This window comes from Tasmannia lanceolata, unplaced genomic scaffold (genome assembly GCF_043159265.1).
Source record: "Tasmannia lanceolata isolate RefF3 unplaced genomic scaffold, GAP_Taslan_0.1 ptg000007l, whole genome shotgun sequence".
Classification (NCBI taxonomy): domain Eukaryota; kingdom Viridiplantae; phylum Streptophyta; class Magnoliopsida; order Canellales; family Winteraceae; genus Tasmannia; species Tasmannia lanceolata.
Window position 1 is genome coordinate 8,553,262 of NW_027518684.1, and position 15,989 is coordinate 8,569,250.

A 15,989-nucleotide genomic window follows, 5' to 3' on the forward strand; every position below is an offset into this window, starting at 1 on the left:
AAAACTAGTGGCATAATCTCCAAGATTGTTAGATCAATTTCGTAGCTGAAGAGCCAGAATGTTGAATTACTCATTTCTCTCATTATTGTTCCCTTGGTTTTGATTATTGATTAATCAATTAATTGAGGTACTATCCGTAACCCCTGTGAGAATTGTGATTATATGCATCCATGCTTAATCTCAAATGCTATGATAATAAGATATGTTTTCTTGTTCAAATGATTTTACTTGATCGTTTGATTTTATTTTTTTTAAGAAATTGGATTGTTCTTAATAGATTCAGAGGCTTATTTCTCTTATAGCAATAGATATTGTCATAATAAGCTAATGAAAATTTGCATGGAGTTGTTTCTATAGTGTACTTCTTGATTGACCAATGCTTCAAGATGATTGCATGTGCATAAGTTTTGATGTCTGAAAAGAGTTGATTTTTAAGATAGCTTTCTTCATTTACTCCTTGTCTAGGTTACTTGGTTCGAGTTTAAAATCTAAGCTATGTCGTTGAATTAATTGAAAGTAAAAGCATTTGTCTTGAATATGTGTTGTGTGTGATCCATGTCTGGTTTATGCTAATTATTTTGTTAGAAATGATAGAATCGTGCTCTAAGATTAAGAATGAGGGTCTGTGGGCTATTGGCCGCTGCTACCTGAGTTTAAAATCTATTTCCATCAAGGACTGCGAGCTTGTGGGGGGCAAAAGAGTCGGTAGTCTTGTTTCATCAACCCCAGCTGTCCTTGCAAAGATCAGCTTGAGTCTATTAGCATCGCTGATGTCTCTCTTGTGTTCATAGAACGTTATGGAATATTTGTTATAGATACCTCTCTCATTAGCCTGCAGAGCGTGAATGAGAGTGGTTTCCTGGTCTTGGGCAAGGCAATTGGTTTGCAAAAGCTAAACTCCTTTATAATCACCTAATGCCGTGGTTTAGCAAATATAGGACTTCAAACTGTAGGCTGCGGTTGCCCAAACCTTAAGCAGCTGGCTCTTCGCAGGTGTTTCTTCTTGTCTGACAATGGGCTGAATGCCTTTGCGAAATTGACATGGTGCCTTGAAAGCCTGGAGCTTGAGGAGTGCAATGGGATCACCCAGTGTGGTGTTCTTAGTGCACTTTCAAACTGTGTAACAGCGATGAAGGCACTGTCTCTGGCAAAATGTACTAGAATTAGAGATGGAGTTTTTGGTTCGACTCTGCTCCCTCCTTGCAATTCTCTTCAATCCCTTACCATTCATAACTGCCCTGGTTTTGGTAGTGCTGGATTAGCCATGGAAGGGAGGATGAGCCCGCATTTAAAGAATGTAGACCTTAGTGGTCTTTGCGCAGCAGCAGACGCTGGACTCTTGTCTCTCCTTGAGAGCTGCGAATCGAGGCTTGTTAGGGTCAATCTTGCTGGCTGCATCAATCTCTCTGATATGGTGATATTGGCCATGGCAAGGTTGCATGGAAGGACACTCCAGCAGCTGAGCCTTTATGGTTGTAGGAAGATCACTGGCGGGAGTTTGACAGCACTCGCGAAGAGCTGTGCTTCCCTTCTCGACCTTGACATATCGAGGTTTGGATTCACTGATCTGGGGGTTGCTTCCTTGGCCTGTGCAAAGCAGCTCATCATGCGGGTCCTCTCTCTCCGACCTTTTAGGGGACTTGCTTAGTCCGAAAAGCATTCCTCTCTCTTCTTTGGCGGATTTTCCCAATCTTGTTGGTCATGTAACCTCATTCATTAGCTTTCTTTTATTGTCAGTCGGGGGCTATGATGGCGATAGTCGGAGCCTCCCCTTTAGAGAGACAATTTAGGTCTCTATAGAGCTAACCCAGCTTCTTAGGATTTGCTCAATCCAAGTAGTGTTCCTCTCATTTGTATAGTAGACTTGCTTAGTCTTTTAGATGCCTCTCAGATATTAGTAGCCCCATTCAGTGATAGGGCGATGAAGGCGATAGCCCAAGCCCATCCTTAGGGGACTTGCTCAGTCCTAGTAACGCCCCCCTCTTTTATTTAGGAGACTTTCTAAGTCTCTTAGATATCTTTTAGATAGAGGAACCTTTTGTTTAGGAGATCACTGTGGTCTCGATAATGAGTTGCACTAGGAGACATGCCTTGTCTCATTAAGGTGTTTCTCCCTCGGAGACAAGCCTTGTTACTTAGAGCCTCCCTTCTAAGAGACCTTTTTAGTTTGGTAGAGAGTTTGTCCATAGGAGGCAGGCTTTGCCTCATTTACCGAGTCCCTGTTTGGAGACAAGCCTGGTCTCATTTAGAGAGTTCCCCCTTTAGGAGGCTTACTTAGCCTCATATTGGACCCGTCTTTGTGTTTTGGGGCTCACCGTTCTTTTTGCACTTGAATCTGCACAAGTTTATGCCACCCTGTTATGCATCAAAATTTATAAAAATCAGAAATATCATTGCATGCATTTGTATAATCTATTAATTTTTTTTTTAAAAATATTCTTCTCTTGTACTAAACTTTGAGTTAGGTTCTGAAGATGAATTGACTGCCCAGGTGAGACTATTTTGAAAGCTTATTTTACTTAGGCTACCCAGCGGCTGGTCTGGGCTAATTAATTTTATTTCAATAAATTGTTTAATTAAAGGAGGAAATCAGATGACTACTCTATTCGATATTATCGACATGAGTACTGTCTGATTTCAAGGCGGTTTGTAGGAATATTATCCTGTGTATTTGTGATATCAGATGATTACTTTAGCATCATCTGATTTCACCCCCATATCGGGGCAGTGGTACTTGTGGTTGGGCATAGAAGTGTTTAATGTTGTTTCTTGCTTTATTAGGCTATCCAGCGGCTGGTCTGGACTAATTAATATTGTTTATCATTGTATGATTGCTATTATTACAGATTGTGCACTCTTTAGTTGTAGATCATATTTTGCTGATATTTGACTTGTTTTTTATAATAATTGATTGGAATTTGCGATTATCTGGTAGTATTTTCCTCTCTCTTTGATTAGACTAGCACAGTCTTTTAGATTTCTGTTAGATTTCTTTAGATACTATAACCTGTGCTAGGAGACATACTCTGTCTCGTTAGGCAATCCTCCTTTGGAGGCAAGCCTCATTTGTAGAATCCTCTCTGAGATTACACCTCAGTTTGTTCATTTGTTAATTAGAGATCAATTTGGTCAATTGGTTGTCTTAGCCTTGCTTCCCCCTTTGCAAGAGCAATGATAAGGTTGCTTAGAGCCCATCTTTGTGTGTTTAGGAGACCCGTCCGGTCTCATTCTCTCGTTAATCCTCTTTGTGCGCTTTTTTTTGGTTTTGGAAGAACACCCTACTCGGCTTGGCTTCATACCCCTACCTTTATGGGTATTGGGTTGCACATTTGTTGCACCCTGAGGGCTAGGTAGCTGTCCGGCCCGGTTGAGTGTTTTACCTTTGCCAAATATACACAAAGTCTCTTATTTCCTTTTAGACTCGCCCGGTCTCATTCCCTTGCTAAACCTCCTCTTAGTGCGCCGTTTGGTTTTGGAAGAACACCCTACTCGGCTTGGCTTCATACCCCTACCCTTATGGGTATTGGGTTGCACATTTGTTGCACCCTGAGGGCTAGGTAGCTGTCCGGCCCGGCTGGATGTTTTTACCTTTGCCCAATGTGCATAAGGTCTCTTATTCCTTTTGCTTGTAAGCTTCTCCTTAGTCGATAGTCCATTCGCATAGGAGTCAGCCTTGATTAGAGAGTCTTTGACTCATTCATCCTTTAGATGGTGTTATTAGAGTGCGCCGTTTGGTTTTGGAAGAACACCCTACTCGGCTTGGCTTCATACCCCTACCCTTATGGGTATTGGGTTGCACATTTGTTGCACCCTGAGGGCTAGGTAGCTGTCCGGCCTGGCTGGATGTCTTTACCTTGGCCAAATGTGCACAAGGTCTCTTATTCTTTTTGCTTGTGAGTCTCTCCTTATTCGGTAGTCCTTTCGCATAGGAGTCAGCCTTTGATTAGAGAGTCTTTGACTCATTCGCCTTTTAGGTGGTGTTATTAGGAGAGTCTTTGACTCATTTGTCTTTAATGTAGTGTTATTAGAGAGTCTTTGACTCATTTATCCTTTAATTAGCAATAGTGGAGTCTTTGACTCGTGTTCCTTCTCTTTTAGAGAGTCTTTGACTCATTTGTTTGTGTGATGTTATCAGTGGAGTCTTTGATTTGTATTGTTATCAGTGGAGTCTTTGACTCGTGTTTCCATCTCTTTTGAAGAGTCTTTGACTCTTGTATCCCTCATTTGCTATCTTTTTGAAGAGTCTTTGACTCTGGTATCTCTCAGTTGCTCCTTTTGAAGAGTCTTTGACTCTTATATCTCTCAGTTACTCTGTTTGAAGAGTCTTTGACTCTTGTATCTCTCAGTTACTCTGTTTGAAGAGTCTTTGACTCTTGTATCTTTCGGTTGCTCTTTTTGGAAGTCTTTAGCTCTTTTATCCTTCAGTTGCTTTTATTAGAGAGTCTTTGACTCATTTATTCGTCAGTTACTGCTCTTAGAGAGTCTTTGACTCATTTGCTCTTATAATAGTATTATTAGAGCATAGTTTCCCCTGTTAATCCTAGGGTTCGTCCCTAGGGTGTTGTTGTGTATATTCCCTCCGGTCTTTGGCCAAAAGGGTGAAAACATCAGAAATTTTAAAATCCATAAACATTGAAATCATTAAAAATCTCAAAAACACTAGAAACTTAAAGCATAAAAAAATAATTGATTTGCTGTAAGTGTTTGATAGGTAGAGAGTTCGATTTTCGAACTACGTTGGCTTGATCCTCTTCCACGAGGTACGTAGTGCAGCTTGAGATTCTTATCTCAAGTCCAGCCAAACTTTGTTAATAAATGCTTTAACCCTTTTTCTTCAAAACCTTGTTTTCAACAAGATCTTCCTCTAGAGTTAGGAGTTTGTCCTAGATAGAGAGTTTTAGAGTTAGGAGTTTGTCTTTTATTTGTTGTGTGCTTGTTTGTGTTGTTTTAGAGTTAGGAGTTTGTCTTTTGTTGTGTGCTTGTTGTGTGTTTGTGTTAGAGTTAGGAGTTTGTCCTAGCTAGGAGCGCCTCCGTCCGGTCAGTTGGCGATTCACATCGCCGATTGATGACTAGGTCTTGGATACGTTAGCAATCCTATTGTTTTCCTTAGGGCATACAGCCTAGTTACACATAGGTTGTAGGAACCACCTGCATTAGCCTAGGGCTAATCTGCATTTAGTTAGGGCATATAGGGTGTCCTAAAAATCCACAATTCACTGGAATTTAAATAATCGTACAATAAACTTTAATAATTGGTCTGGTCTTTTAGATCGAGTTTAGGATAGAGGGCTAGGTGTCTTAGGCATCATAGCTTAGAATAGGCGCGAAGAACTACGTTGCCTTGATTCTCGTGGAGGCGGGGATACGTAGGCTTCTTTGGATGAATACCAGACCATCCGAGGACTCGGGTTAATAATTTAGAGTCTTAGGATTTATTATGTTGTTATTATATGTTTTGATGTGTTTTCTTACTTTCTCGTACTGATCCTATACCTTTTGCTGTGATTTGCATGTGTTTGCACATCAGAACTTAGACACCCTTTAGGTTTGTCACTCATAACCTAGCTGTGCTTAGGTGGCACATTTTTCATTTTATTTTATGTGTTTATTATCTTTATCCTCAGGAAATGCATGCTTAGGTAGACGATTCTTGAGGATTGTTCCCATTTCAGATGATTTTTATCCAAACTTCTTTGGAGTTAATAATAAATGGCATAAGAGACCAAGTGCTTGCACTCGGACGAATCGGGGGTGCTCTCAGACCTTCCCCATTCGTAACCAGGCACGAACCCATATATATTTCTGGTTATCCATTGCACAGAGGATTTGATTTTAGGGTTCCATGGCATATCCATGGATGGCGACTCTGAGTTTATTTCAGGTATGTCTCGGTTTCGAATCTCGGTTCCGGATCGAGACATATCTCTTTCTTTTATATCGCCACTCGTGCTATGCTATGAGGGTGGCATCCGTTTCGAGAGTTCCTTGGTAGAGCTCTCCATTCACGTGGATGATCCAGAGGATGGTGTAGGGACTAGTTTCCCTCACCTCACTACCTATCTCGGATCGGGGTCCACACTTGGTTGTTTCCAATTCATTTTTAGCAAAAACTCAATCCAACCTAACCCAAATTGCACCACTATTAGGAAGTAGGGGTGCAAGTTTGGTCCTGTGAGCCCTGACCTACCCTGAGCCCGAACAGGGCCAGGGTTGGAAAATTTGACCCTGAGGGCAGGTTTGGGTACATTTTTTTTGGCCCTTACTCAGGATCGGGTCGGGTTCAAGGTTGATACCCCGGGCCGACCCGACCCCCTTTACACTTTACCCCAGCCCGCACTAACCGACCCGACCCGACCCGACCCTGTTTACACTTTACCCGGGGCCCACCCTTGAGCCTTTCTGTTTTTCATTTCTCAATCTATTGGGTTTTGGTTATGTATTTATCACCAAAAATCATATATCAATTAGAATAATAGATTGTGTGGAAGTATTTTGATTTTTGACAATAAAACAGACCGAAAACATGTAAAATTGCCTGGCTCGGTCCGACCCAAGCAGGGCCAGCCCGGCCCGACCCTGCCCAATCAGGGCCAATCAGGGCGGGCAAGGTTGGGCTGAACCCTGTAGGGCGGGCATTGGGTTGAGGATTTTCGGCTCTGACTTAGGGTCAGGGCGGGTCAGCGCTAAGATAATGGCAGTAGGGTTGGGCTAGGTTTTGCAAAACCCGACCCAACCCGACCCGACCCTGTTGCAGCCCTACTAGGAAGTGTGTCTATTGTCATGGTGGGACCTACTTGATATGTTGTCTTGTCACATTAGGTGAAGGGCCCAAAAGAATATCACATGTAATTGTCATGGTGGGACCTACTTGATATGTTGTCTTGTCACATTAGGTGAAGGGCCCAAAAGAATATCACATGTAACTTCCAAACATGTGTGCCACGGACGTGGGCCCCTGAATTTGAATGAATGATCACTTCAGACTAAAAATGGTTGTAATATAGTGAGCCATATCTTTAACACGCAGGTGGGCTCCACCTTGGATTCATAATCTCTTAATTATGGTGCCCATTTAATCATCAAATGTTTCGCCATTGAATAGGGACCAAAATTTTCTCAAATTTCTTATGGATCAGATATTTGGATTGTAGCAGAGAACTAGGGGTGTAAACGGATCGAATTCGGAGCGGATATGGCTATATCCGAATTCGATTACAATATACACTATCTGAATTCGGATTCGGATTCGGATTCGACGGATATTTAATATTTATTACCGAATTCGTATCCGCCGGATATCGTTCGAATTCGGATATTATCTGTATCCGTTTATCCGGTAAATTCGAACATTTTATTGCAGCACTTTATATTTTTTCTCCTTCTTACTCGAATGAATTTCCAAACCCTAAAACTAGACCTCTACATTCTCTTCACAAAATCAACTCTCAAACACTAAAATATATGAGATCATCTTCTTCCTTTTAAACCAAAGGTAGAGAGAGAGGGAGGCGGTGGGCATGGATGATAGTGTTGGTAGTGGTCTTTGGGTTTTTCCTTTTTTTTTTGTATATGATGAAATGGGTTTGGGCTATTTTTTTTTCCTAAAAAGAAAATTCACTTTTCTTTTAGAAACAAAAGATAGTGTGTCATTACTAAAAATAAATATTAATGATATTATTAATAATAAATAAAAATGATTTACTTCTCGGATTCGGATGTTAAACGGATCGGATATACCATTTACCAGATTCGCATCCGCTAAGAGCCGGATATCTCATAAACAGATTCGGATAATATCCGCTTAAAACAGATTCGGATAATATTCACTTTAAACGGAGTCAGATGCGGACGGTAATCGAATTTCCGAATATCCATTTACACCCCTACAGAGAACCGACGAAGATAGTCACTATTTGATCAATCCTAGTCATAAAAGTTTGGACATGCATGTGTAATCCAGACTGTTGATCTTGTAGAACATCATGTGTAATCTAGACCGTTGATCTTGAAGATTGTTGGATCAAAGGGCTAGAATTGTGGTTGTTAGTTAGATCAATGGATGTGATAATTCCACATGGCACACACCTGGCCCAAGTAGTGGCTATTACGGAAGAGCTTAACTGTAGGGGGGCAACTCGAGTTGGGTTGGTTCAGGTTGAACCCTAGGAACCATTTACTCAACCCGAGCCCAACCTGACCCGAGTTCCAACCCAATGAGATTCAACTAGAGGAACCCTTTTTTCCAACCTGACCCAACCCGACCCGACTCGACCCGACCTGACTTCGAACACGATCCAACCCGACTTTTTAAGCTTTAAATGTACAAACTAAAAAAAATGATAAAAAAATGTCGGGTTTCTCTCGGGTCAGGTTGTCCAAGCCCTCAACCCGACCCCGACCAGAACTCAACCCGAAAGATACCCAACTCGACCCGACTTTTTTATCAGGTTGAACGCGGCGGGTTCGGGTTGAATCCGACCCGAGTTGCACCGCTACTCAACTGTCAGCATTCTTGCAGCATTTTCTTCTCTAACATGTGGGTGGGGCAGAGCCGTAGAGGTGTCCTGTAAGTCAAGTTTGGCTGATCCACAGCAGTGGAGGGGTTTAACGAGTACGGACCGATTTGCTCATCTTTCCACCTACAAATTTGGTGGGACCACCGGCTGAAATAATCGTCAAATCAGAGGGCCCCTCAGGGTTTTGTCCATTTGTGGGCCCCGTTGGCTTTTCCGAAGTCGCGGCACCTTTATTATTAACGTAGTGGGTCCCAGTAGATCACTTTCCAATTAGATAGGTTCGTTGGGAAAAGTTAACGAAAATGACAATCACATGACCATTTCCATAAATCAATGTAGACGGTTCGTCCACAGATTGAAGGGTTAGGATGATCTAATGGAGCTGATTTTTTAGGCACACCCTATCTATGTCAGGGCCCATCAAACGAACGCTTTGGCTCATCCAAACAATGTGGGCCCACTGTGTTTTTGGTAGTGTTTGGATTCAGGTATGGGCCCACATTGTTTGGATGATCCAAAGCGTTCATTTGATGGGCCCTGATATAGATAGGGTGTGCCAAAAAAATCAGCTCCATCGGATCATCCTAAGCCTTCAATCAGTGGACGAACCGTCAACTGAGGGGGCCTACCTTATACAAATTGAAACCACAGGGGGTCTACATTAGGGGTTAAGTTGAAAGTGTCAGAAACCACAGGGGGTCTAAGTGTATTTTTACCTTCTGTTGATGTTTTGAACTCACCTTGTGGTGTCTCCCCAAATCACACATCTGTTATAACTCATAAGTAAGGGTCTCGGTCACTATCCATTTAGATCCCTCTTGTGCTTTTTGGATCCTATTTTCCATGTCTGGGTAACAATCTTTTTCTAATCCGACCGTTAATTAGACGGGCATTTGGTCCTATGAAACAAAAAACTGGGAAATGAAATGTTTGTTTGTTTTTTAATAGGGCTTTTTAATGTTATAAAAATACCCCTCATGAATAGATACAAATGACGAAAATATGAAGTATATTAATACATTGGTGCCCTCCATTCGGATCTAGAACGCTTCATCGGACTTTTGTAGCTACGTCTAGGTCACAACAGACATGATTTGGATACAACTGTTGTGCCCAAATCCTATTTATTAACGTCGGACTGTCTTGGTCCATTGACACCTTTAGTTATATGTATATAATTAAAGGTAAAAACTAAAAGCACTGACTAGAAGAGGAGAAGAAAAAAAATGAACGGCCATGAGCCTGAGCCAACCCGATTATATGGTTAATTTTGGATCCGAATAGCCAGCCTGTCTGCCACACCAACAATGAATTTCATTCTCTAGAAAATCTACAATCAAGGGTAGTGACCTTCGCATGGATAGTTGGAAATAGGCGAATTAACACTTGCAATAGGCTCAAAGGGGCCATATCACTATGGCAATTAGGTGCATTCTCTGTAAATCAGCGGAGGAAGCAATTGAGCATGTCCCAACCTATGGGTGGCCATTACAAGGAGATTTGGTGTTTCTATGGCCTTCCATAAATCCATCAAGAAAACAGTCCTACATTGGGGCAATATTCCCTTTGAAAAGTTGGGCCGCCCCCTTTTAAATCTTGTTCGATATGCGGTCATATGGAACATCTGGCTAGACCGAAATAGGAGAATCTTTGATGAAAAGGAGAAAAGCTTCAGCAGATTATTGCTGGATGTTAACGTGGACTTGGCAGCCAAGGCTAAAGCGAAGCATCCTCAATTTTGTTACCCTTTGGTAGATATACTTCGTAATTGGAGATCCATCATTTGGGAGAGAAGCTTAAAGCTCGGTCCGTCCAATGAAGCCGAGGCTAGAGCCCTTTCGTGGGGTTTAATGTGGTATATGGATCACCTTTCTCTCCCATTGATAGTAGAGGGAGATAACGTTATAGCATGGGCTAGCAACCGACTCCGAAGCCCATGGAAACTGTCAGGCGTAATTATTAAAGAAATCAGGGACTGCTGTTGGACGATCTGTCTTCAATTTTCTCACAAACTTCGCACTGCAAAGGAGGATGCAGACAAGCTTGCCAGAGAGGGGCTTGAGCGCTGGACAGAGCAAGGATGGAGGTATTGGTGACACTGAATGTAGATGGAGGGACCCTCAGATTGTAAACTTGTTGGGCAGACAGCTTGTCACCCACACTGTTTTGTAATCAGGGTTATTAACTAGTAGAATTCAATAAAGTTTCCAAAAAAAAACCCTATAAATTATGTACTAAAAAAAGATCGCAGTAAATTGTTCTGTACTTGTACAAGGCACATAAGAAAAAAAATGCAATCCATAACACAACTATGTGGGATTCTCTCCGATGCTAGTAGATTTCGACAGAGATTCTAAAACTTCATCACTTCTACTCAATGCAAATGAAAAAAATAGTTTAATCTGCATCCATCTCCATCATGCTCCAAACCAGCAATATCTCACCAGAAGTGATGTGTTTTAAGAGATTATTTTGCTGTTTTTGAGTGTTTGATAAGCCAGTCGAGGACGACATCTATGTTGATGGAATCCTTGCATGAGATCATGTAGCAGCAAACCTCCCTCTCTGTGATAGATTCCAGGCCTCTGTTTACCACCAAAAATGGAACGAAAGATAAGAAAATTGAATTGCTTCTTGGGAAGGAATTATTTAGTTGTGGATTGAATGGTTGTTGGGTTCTGTACTTACAGCTGATCCATCAATGCTTGTTTGGAAAGCGCTTCAGATTTATCAATTTTGTTGCCAAGAACCAGCAGAGGGATCCCATTTAAGGACGGTTTCATTAGCAGGTCATGCAGCTCACTTCTGGATATGGGGACGCCGTCCCTATCTGCAGCATCGACTATGTATCTGTCATGTTCAAAAAATAAGAAATTAGATGTCAATTATAAAAAGAAAATAGTAGCTTTACTAGCCAATATTCACAGGCATTTGTACATTTGTTGAAGTATAAATGATTAAATAACACCAACTCTAATAGCTTAAGCTTTTAGAGTAATTGGTTGTTTCACATGGTATAAGAGCTATTGCCTCACGACAGGCCATAGGTTGAAAACCCTACAACTCCTCGATATTAAAAATCCATGTATGGGACAACCCAAAAGAGGGGCCATATGTGCCATGTGTACGGCCAACCCAAAAATGAGGGGCCACACGTGAGGGGGAGCGTTTAAATGATTAATAACACCAACTCTAATGGCTTAAGCTTTTGGAGTAATTGGTTGTTTCACAACATTATCCCTAAAAACCAGGCATTTTCTTAAGATTTTTACAAAATTAGAGGCCAAGATAAAATCCTAATATCTAAACTACTGGTTGGAAGCGAATAACTACAGAATAGCAGAGACACCACGACAGTAACGCTCCCACATGGAGCGGAACCTCCGCTGTCCTCCCAGGTCCCAAAGTTTTATGGTCACATTTCCCTTCGTAACTTTTCGCATGTTGAAACCCACCTGATTTCCAAAGGTCAGAAAAGTTTATTCAGATTTCTGAAACTTTGAAACACAGAGCAGTTAAATTTTGACGAACAAAGAGAAATTGATACCTACAGTTGGAATCATGTCCTCGCTGTAGCCTCCTGTCTGATGAGAATAAAAGAATTATAGGTGAGTCAAAGATGCAAATTTTCTCAAGGATTAGAAAGTGCGGAAAAGATGTAAGATTTACTCACTGCAATGGCATTAACAAGAGAACTCTTTCCTGCATTCTGAAGGCCTACAAGCGAAAGCTCCATTTCTTGCTTGAAAAACAGGCTGAAATGTGCAAGGAAGTCAGAATTGCGAGAAGATTATGAAGCAGGATGAACTTTGACTGTTCATATATAGATAATAGAAAACCAAATTATTAAATTTGAAGCAAGGAAATAATATAATGAGACAAAACTACTTAAGTTTAAATGTTCAAAATGTGCATGTATTATCAGTTTATTACACCAGCAAGAAACATAAGTTTTACCCTTGTATGAACTCAAAGGGCATGCTTTTTGCTGAAAATACATGTTTAGGTGAAACTCTGCTTTTTAGTTACATTTTCATCTAATACCCACCCATTTATGGAAGTGAGCAAATAAACAGTGGGACTCAAGTCTAGGAACATGGCTTTCATGGTTACGGTTGATTTGTTAGTTGCATTTAAACTCCTAGGAAAGATTTGGAATAGTTAAGCTAAATGATTCATTTATAAACAAAGGGAACCTAATGTACGGAAAATAAGATAGTGAATTTCTTGTTTGTTCAACTAAAAATAGATGTTTACAAGGAACTTGTGAGCATACATAACTCTTGCTTGCCAGCACATGCAAAAAAAAAAGTAGTAATAAGAATGATAACGTACATAAAGGGATCATCATCAAATGGAAAGCTAACAGTGCCTACTGGCTCCCTAATTCCCTCCTCGTCACCTTATTAGAGTTAGCCAGAACAATTGATTCCCTAAGATTCAAAGGAAGGGTGAGCCTTTCGTGAAGACTAGAGTGAAGGATTCTGAGGCTCAGACCCAATGCCTTCACCCTCATTATCTTCTGGGAAATGTACAGCTTCCTGTGGGGAGTAGTTAAAGCTCTATCAGGAGCTGGTTCTGAGCAATTTTTAAAAACTCTCGATGATTGATTAAACATCTAATGCATTCCAGAGACTGTGTGCTCGAACCCATGGGACACCTAAACTGTTTAGGTCAGAAAGTTAGAGCAAAATAGACCAGACTTAACCTATTTCCCCCAAACTATTCGTGTATATAAGCTTCATATTCAAGTCACACCCAAAGGTTTGATTGTATCATATTCTACTTTTGTTAAGATAACTTTCGGGGATGATGGTCCCACCATGTGAGATACAGAAATAGTGAAATGCAATAGAGGCAACGGTTGAACCCTTTGAAACAAGATCAGATTTAAATTAAGCTTTCTCCTTCATTGAGGCAGATTCCTTAGTCCTTACAATACAGTGGCTGAAAAAGGAAGCTTCTCCCTTGGCGCTTCCCTTGTTTTTGAAGGGTGATTGTATTAAATATTAATGAAAAGCCTGATGACCGAGGTAGTCAAGAGGTGGAGTACAATAAAACAGGAGCAAAGCAAAATATGCAATTAATGAAGGATACAACCCAGAAGCCCCTAAATGAAATCCCTCGGCGTGACCCCTAAAGGTGGTAAAAAGTCAAGTAATTGGAACTCCTCTCTACGGACCCCGCCTGTGCAAGTGAATCTGCGTTTGAGTTTGACCAGTGCCACCAATGTATTATCTTTGAATTCAGCCCCTCTAGTGTGGCCCTGATCTCCTCAATGACATCTGCAAACAGCCATGGGAAGCACAACCCCTCACTCACCCATCTAATCACATTGAGGGAGTCTCCCTCAATGATCAACTGCTGTAATTGGTCCCTTGAGGCTGATCAAATTCAAATTAGGAGTGCCTTGACCTCCACCTCTAACATAATCGACCCGGGAAGGTCCATAAAACCTCACTCTCTGAATTTCTAAGCAGGCCTCTAACACCAGCCAGACCAGGGTTGCCCAAAACTCGAACCATCAAATTTCATCTTTAACCTCCGAGGAGGTGAAGAGGTCCGCCTGGGCTTCGGACCCGCTTTGTGAATTCTACTCATCATGATCTCTTGGTGCATCCTTTTCTACGAATTTAAAGAATTAGAGCATTATTCATCAGGAAGGCAATTATTGGTAGCCTCTGGCTCATTATGGAGTTCCTCATACTGAGTTAGTGTACTAAGATTATGTGTATTGGTTTGCTCTCTCTCTCTCTCTCTCTGGGTTTCCTTTTGCTTGTTTGTTTTTTCCTTTTTTTAATCTTTTTAGCTCACTAAAACTTTATTCGTTTTTTCATGCGGAAGTAGTCTTTTCTACATCTCATGTGCAGAATTACAGACAAAAATCAAAAGATGCTCCAGACTAACTTTGAATGCTTCTATTAGAAGAATGACAACATACCTAAGGAACTACGCATACCAGTTTCAAAAGCTTGTTTAAGGCCAAATATTGCATTTTTTGCTCTTTTAATCTAGAAACCCTTCCATGAAAAGCGCTACCCTTCAAAACTGCAGGATGTTGCATTTGCAACTTTTGTCAACTCCCATGAATTTATTTTTTGTTCCAATTGATGAAAGGGAACCTTTTAATGGTTGGAACCACAGTTAGGTTGATAATTGCAGCATATTCTATGCCCAATTTTTAGCAAGATCCTTAGCCAGACCTTTGATTCATCCAACAAAACTAATGAGTCAAACATTGATATTGCCCACTTTGAGCCTATGACATTCATCTAACGAGGCATAAAACAAACAACCATTTAATGCAATATGCTACTTCATAGTTATACAGAAACACAATTTGAGTTAAAGTAATTCATTCAATCAACTTCCGCAACGAGGACTGGTACGAAATAATTTAGGGATTTCTCATCTTCAACTTTTCAATTTTGTTTGATACCGCCTTCAGCTTCCCTTCTAATGGGTTATATTTAGATATTGGTTTCAACCAAAGGTAAAACTATTTAAAGCAAAATTATATTAATCAAATCTAAATTGAATGTATTAAAGATTAATTTCATTCTATGTCCCTTATACTTAAATCTAAAAGAAGGTCTCTAGTCCTGCTTTACATTTTTTTTCCCAGTTTTGCTTTACTCTCTCGTGCAAAATTATAAGAAAATCTCTTACTTTAAAATTACCCTAAACACCCTACAAATAATCAAAGTACCTTGGCTACTTATTGTGAAAAATTATCCATAGATTCTAGCTGCAACGATAAAAATCTAGCAGATTCAAACAGGGCGAAGTTAATCCTATAAACCACGCATGAATTACTACAACCTAGAAAGGGAAGAAGGAAATAGAGAAAAAAAAATGCAATTTTTGTGTCGATTTTTCGAATTAGAAACCCTAAATCAATAGTAGAAGGAGGAGATGAGAAGAAATACCTTTGAAGCCAGGTGAGAAAGGTATCCCAAATGCCCATTGCAAAAAGAACTGGATTGATTGACGGCAATTATATTTAAGGGGAAGCTTCCGAAACCCTAATTTGAGGATGGGAAAAGAGGAGACAAAGACAGAGGATTACAGAAGGAAGGCGTGAACTTTGTTCGTTTTCTTGAAATAATAGAAAACCGTTGTTTCTAAATACGAAGAGACAAACGCGCTAATTGCCAGTCGAACTTAGGGTGTTGGCGGTAAAAAAAAACAAGGCAACGATATTGGCAGTACCATGTTTTGATAATTGCACTAACTCACGTTGTCTTTTATAATTTAATTGTTTTCTGAGAGCTTTTGGGGAAGGGAAATGATATCACCACTATCGTATTTTGATGATCACACTCCTCACTTTATTAAAAAGTACGGTATGGCGGCACCATAAGATCTAAACCGTCTAATAGATGGGCCACAACCTATGAAAATGATTTTTGGGGCACAACATATTTAGGCTGTGGGCCTGGGCCCATCTACTGGATGGTTAGGATCCTATGG

At 40.6% G+C, this 15,989-nt stretch overlaps 1 protein-coding gene and 1 pseudogene across 1 annotated transcript; one reads left to right on the plus strand and one right to left on the minus strand.

Moving 5' to 3' along the window:
- Positions 1–587: 587 nt before the first annotated feature.
- Positions 588–1,648, plus strand: LOC143881298 (EIN3-binding F-box protein 1 pseudogene; annotated as a pseudogene).
- Positions 1,649–10,720: 9,072 nt separating this feature from the next.
- On the minus strand, positions 10,721–15,633 carry LOC143881733 (ADP-ribosylation factor-like protein 8c). The gene is made up of 6 exons (XM_077384987.1): positions 15,446–15,633; positions 12,190–12,271; positions 12,068–12,100; positions 11,850–11,971; positions 11,205–11,366; positions 10,721–11,101 (listed from the first exon to the last, which is right to left on the minus strand). The coding sequence occupies exons 1-6, from the start codon at positions 15,481–15,483 to the stop codon at positions 10,984–10,986; spliced, it is 555 nt and encodes a 184-aa protein (XP_077241102.1). The 5' UTR covers positions 15,484–15,633; the 3' UTR covers positions 10,721–10,983.
- Between the last annotated feature and the right edge of the window lie 356 nt (positions 15,634–15,989).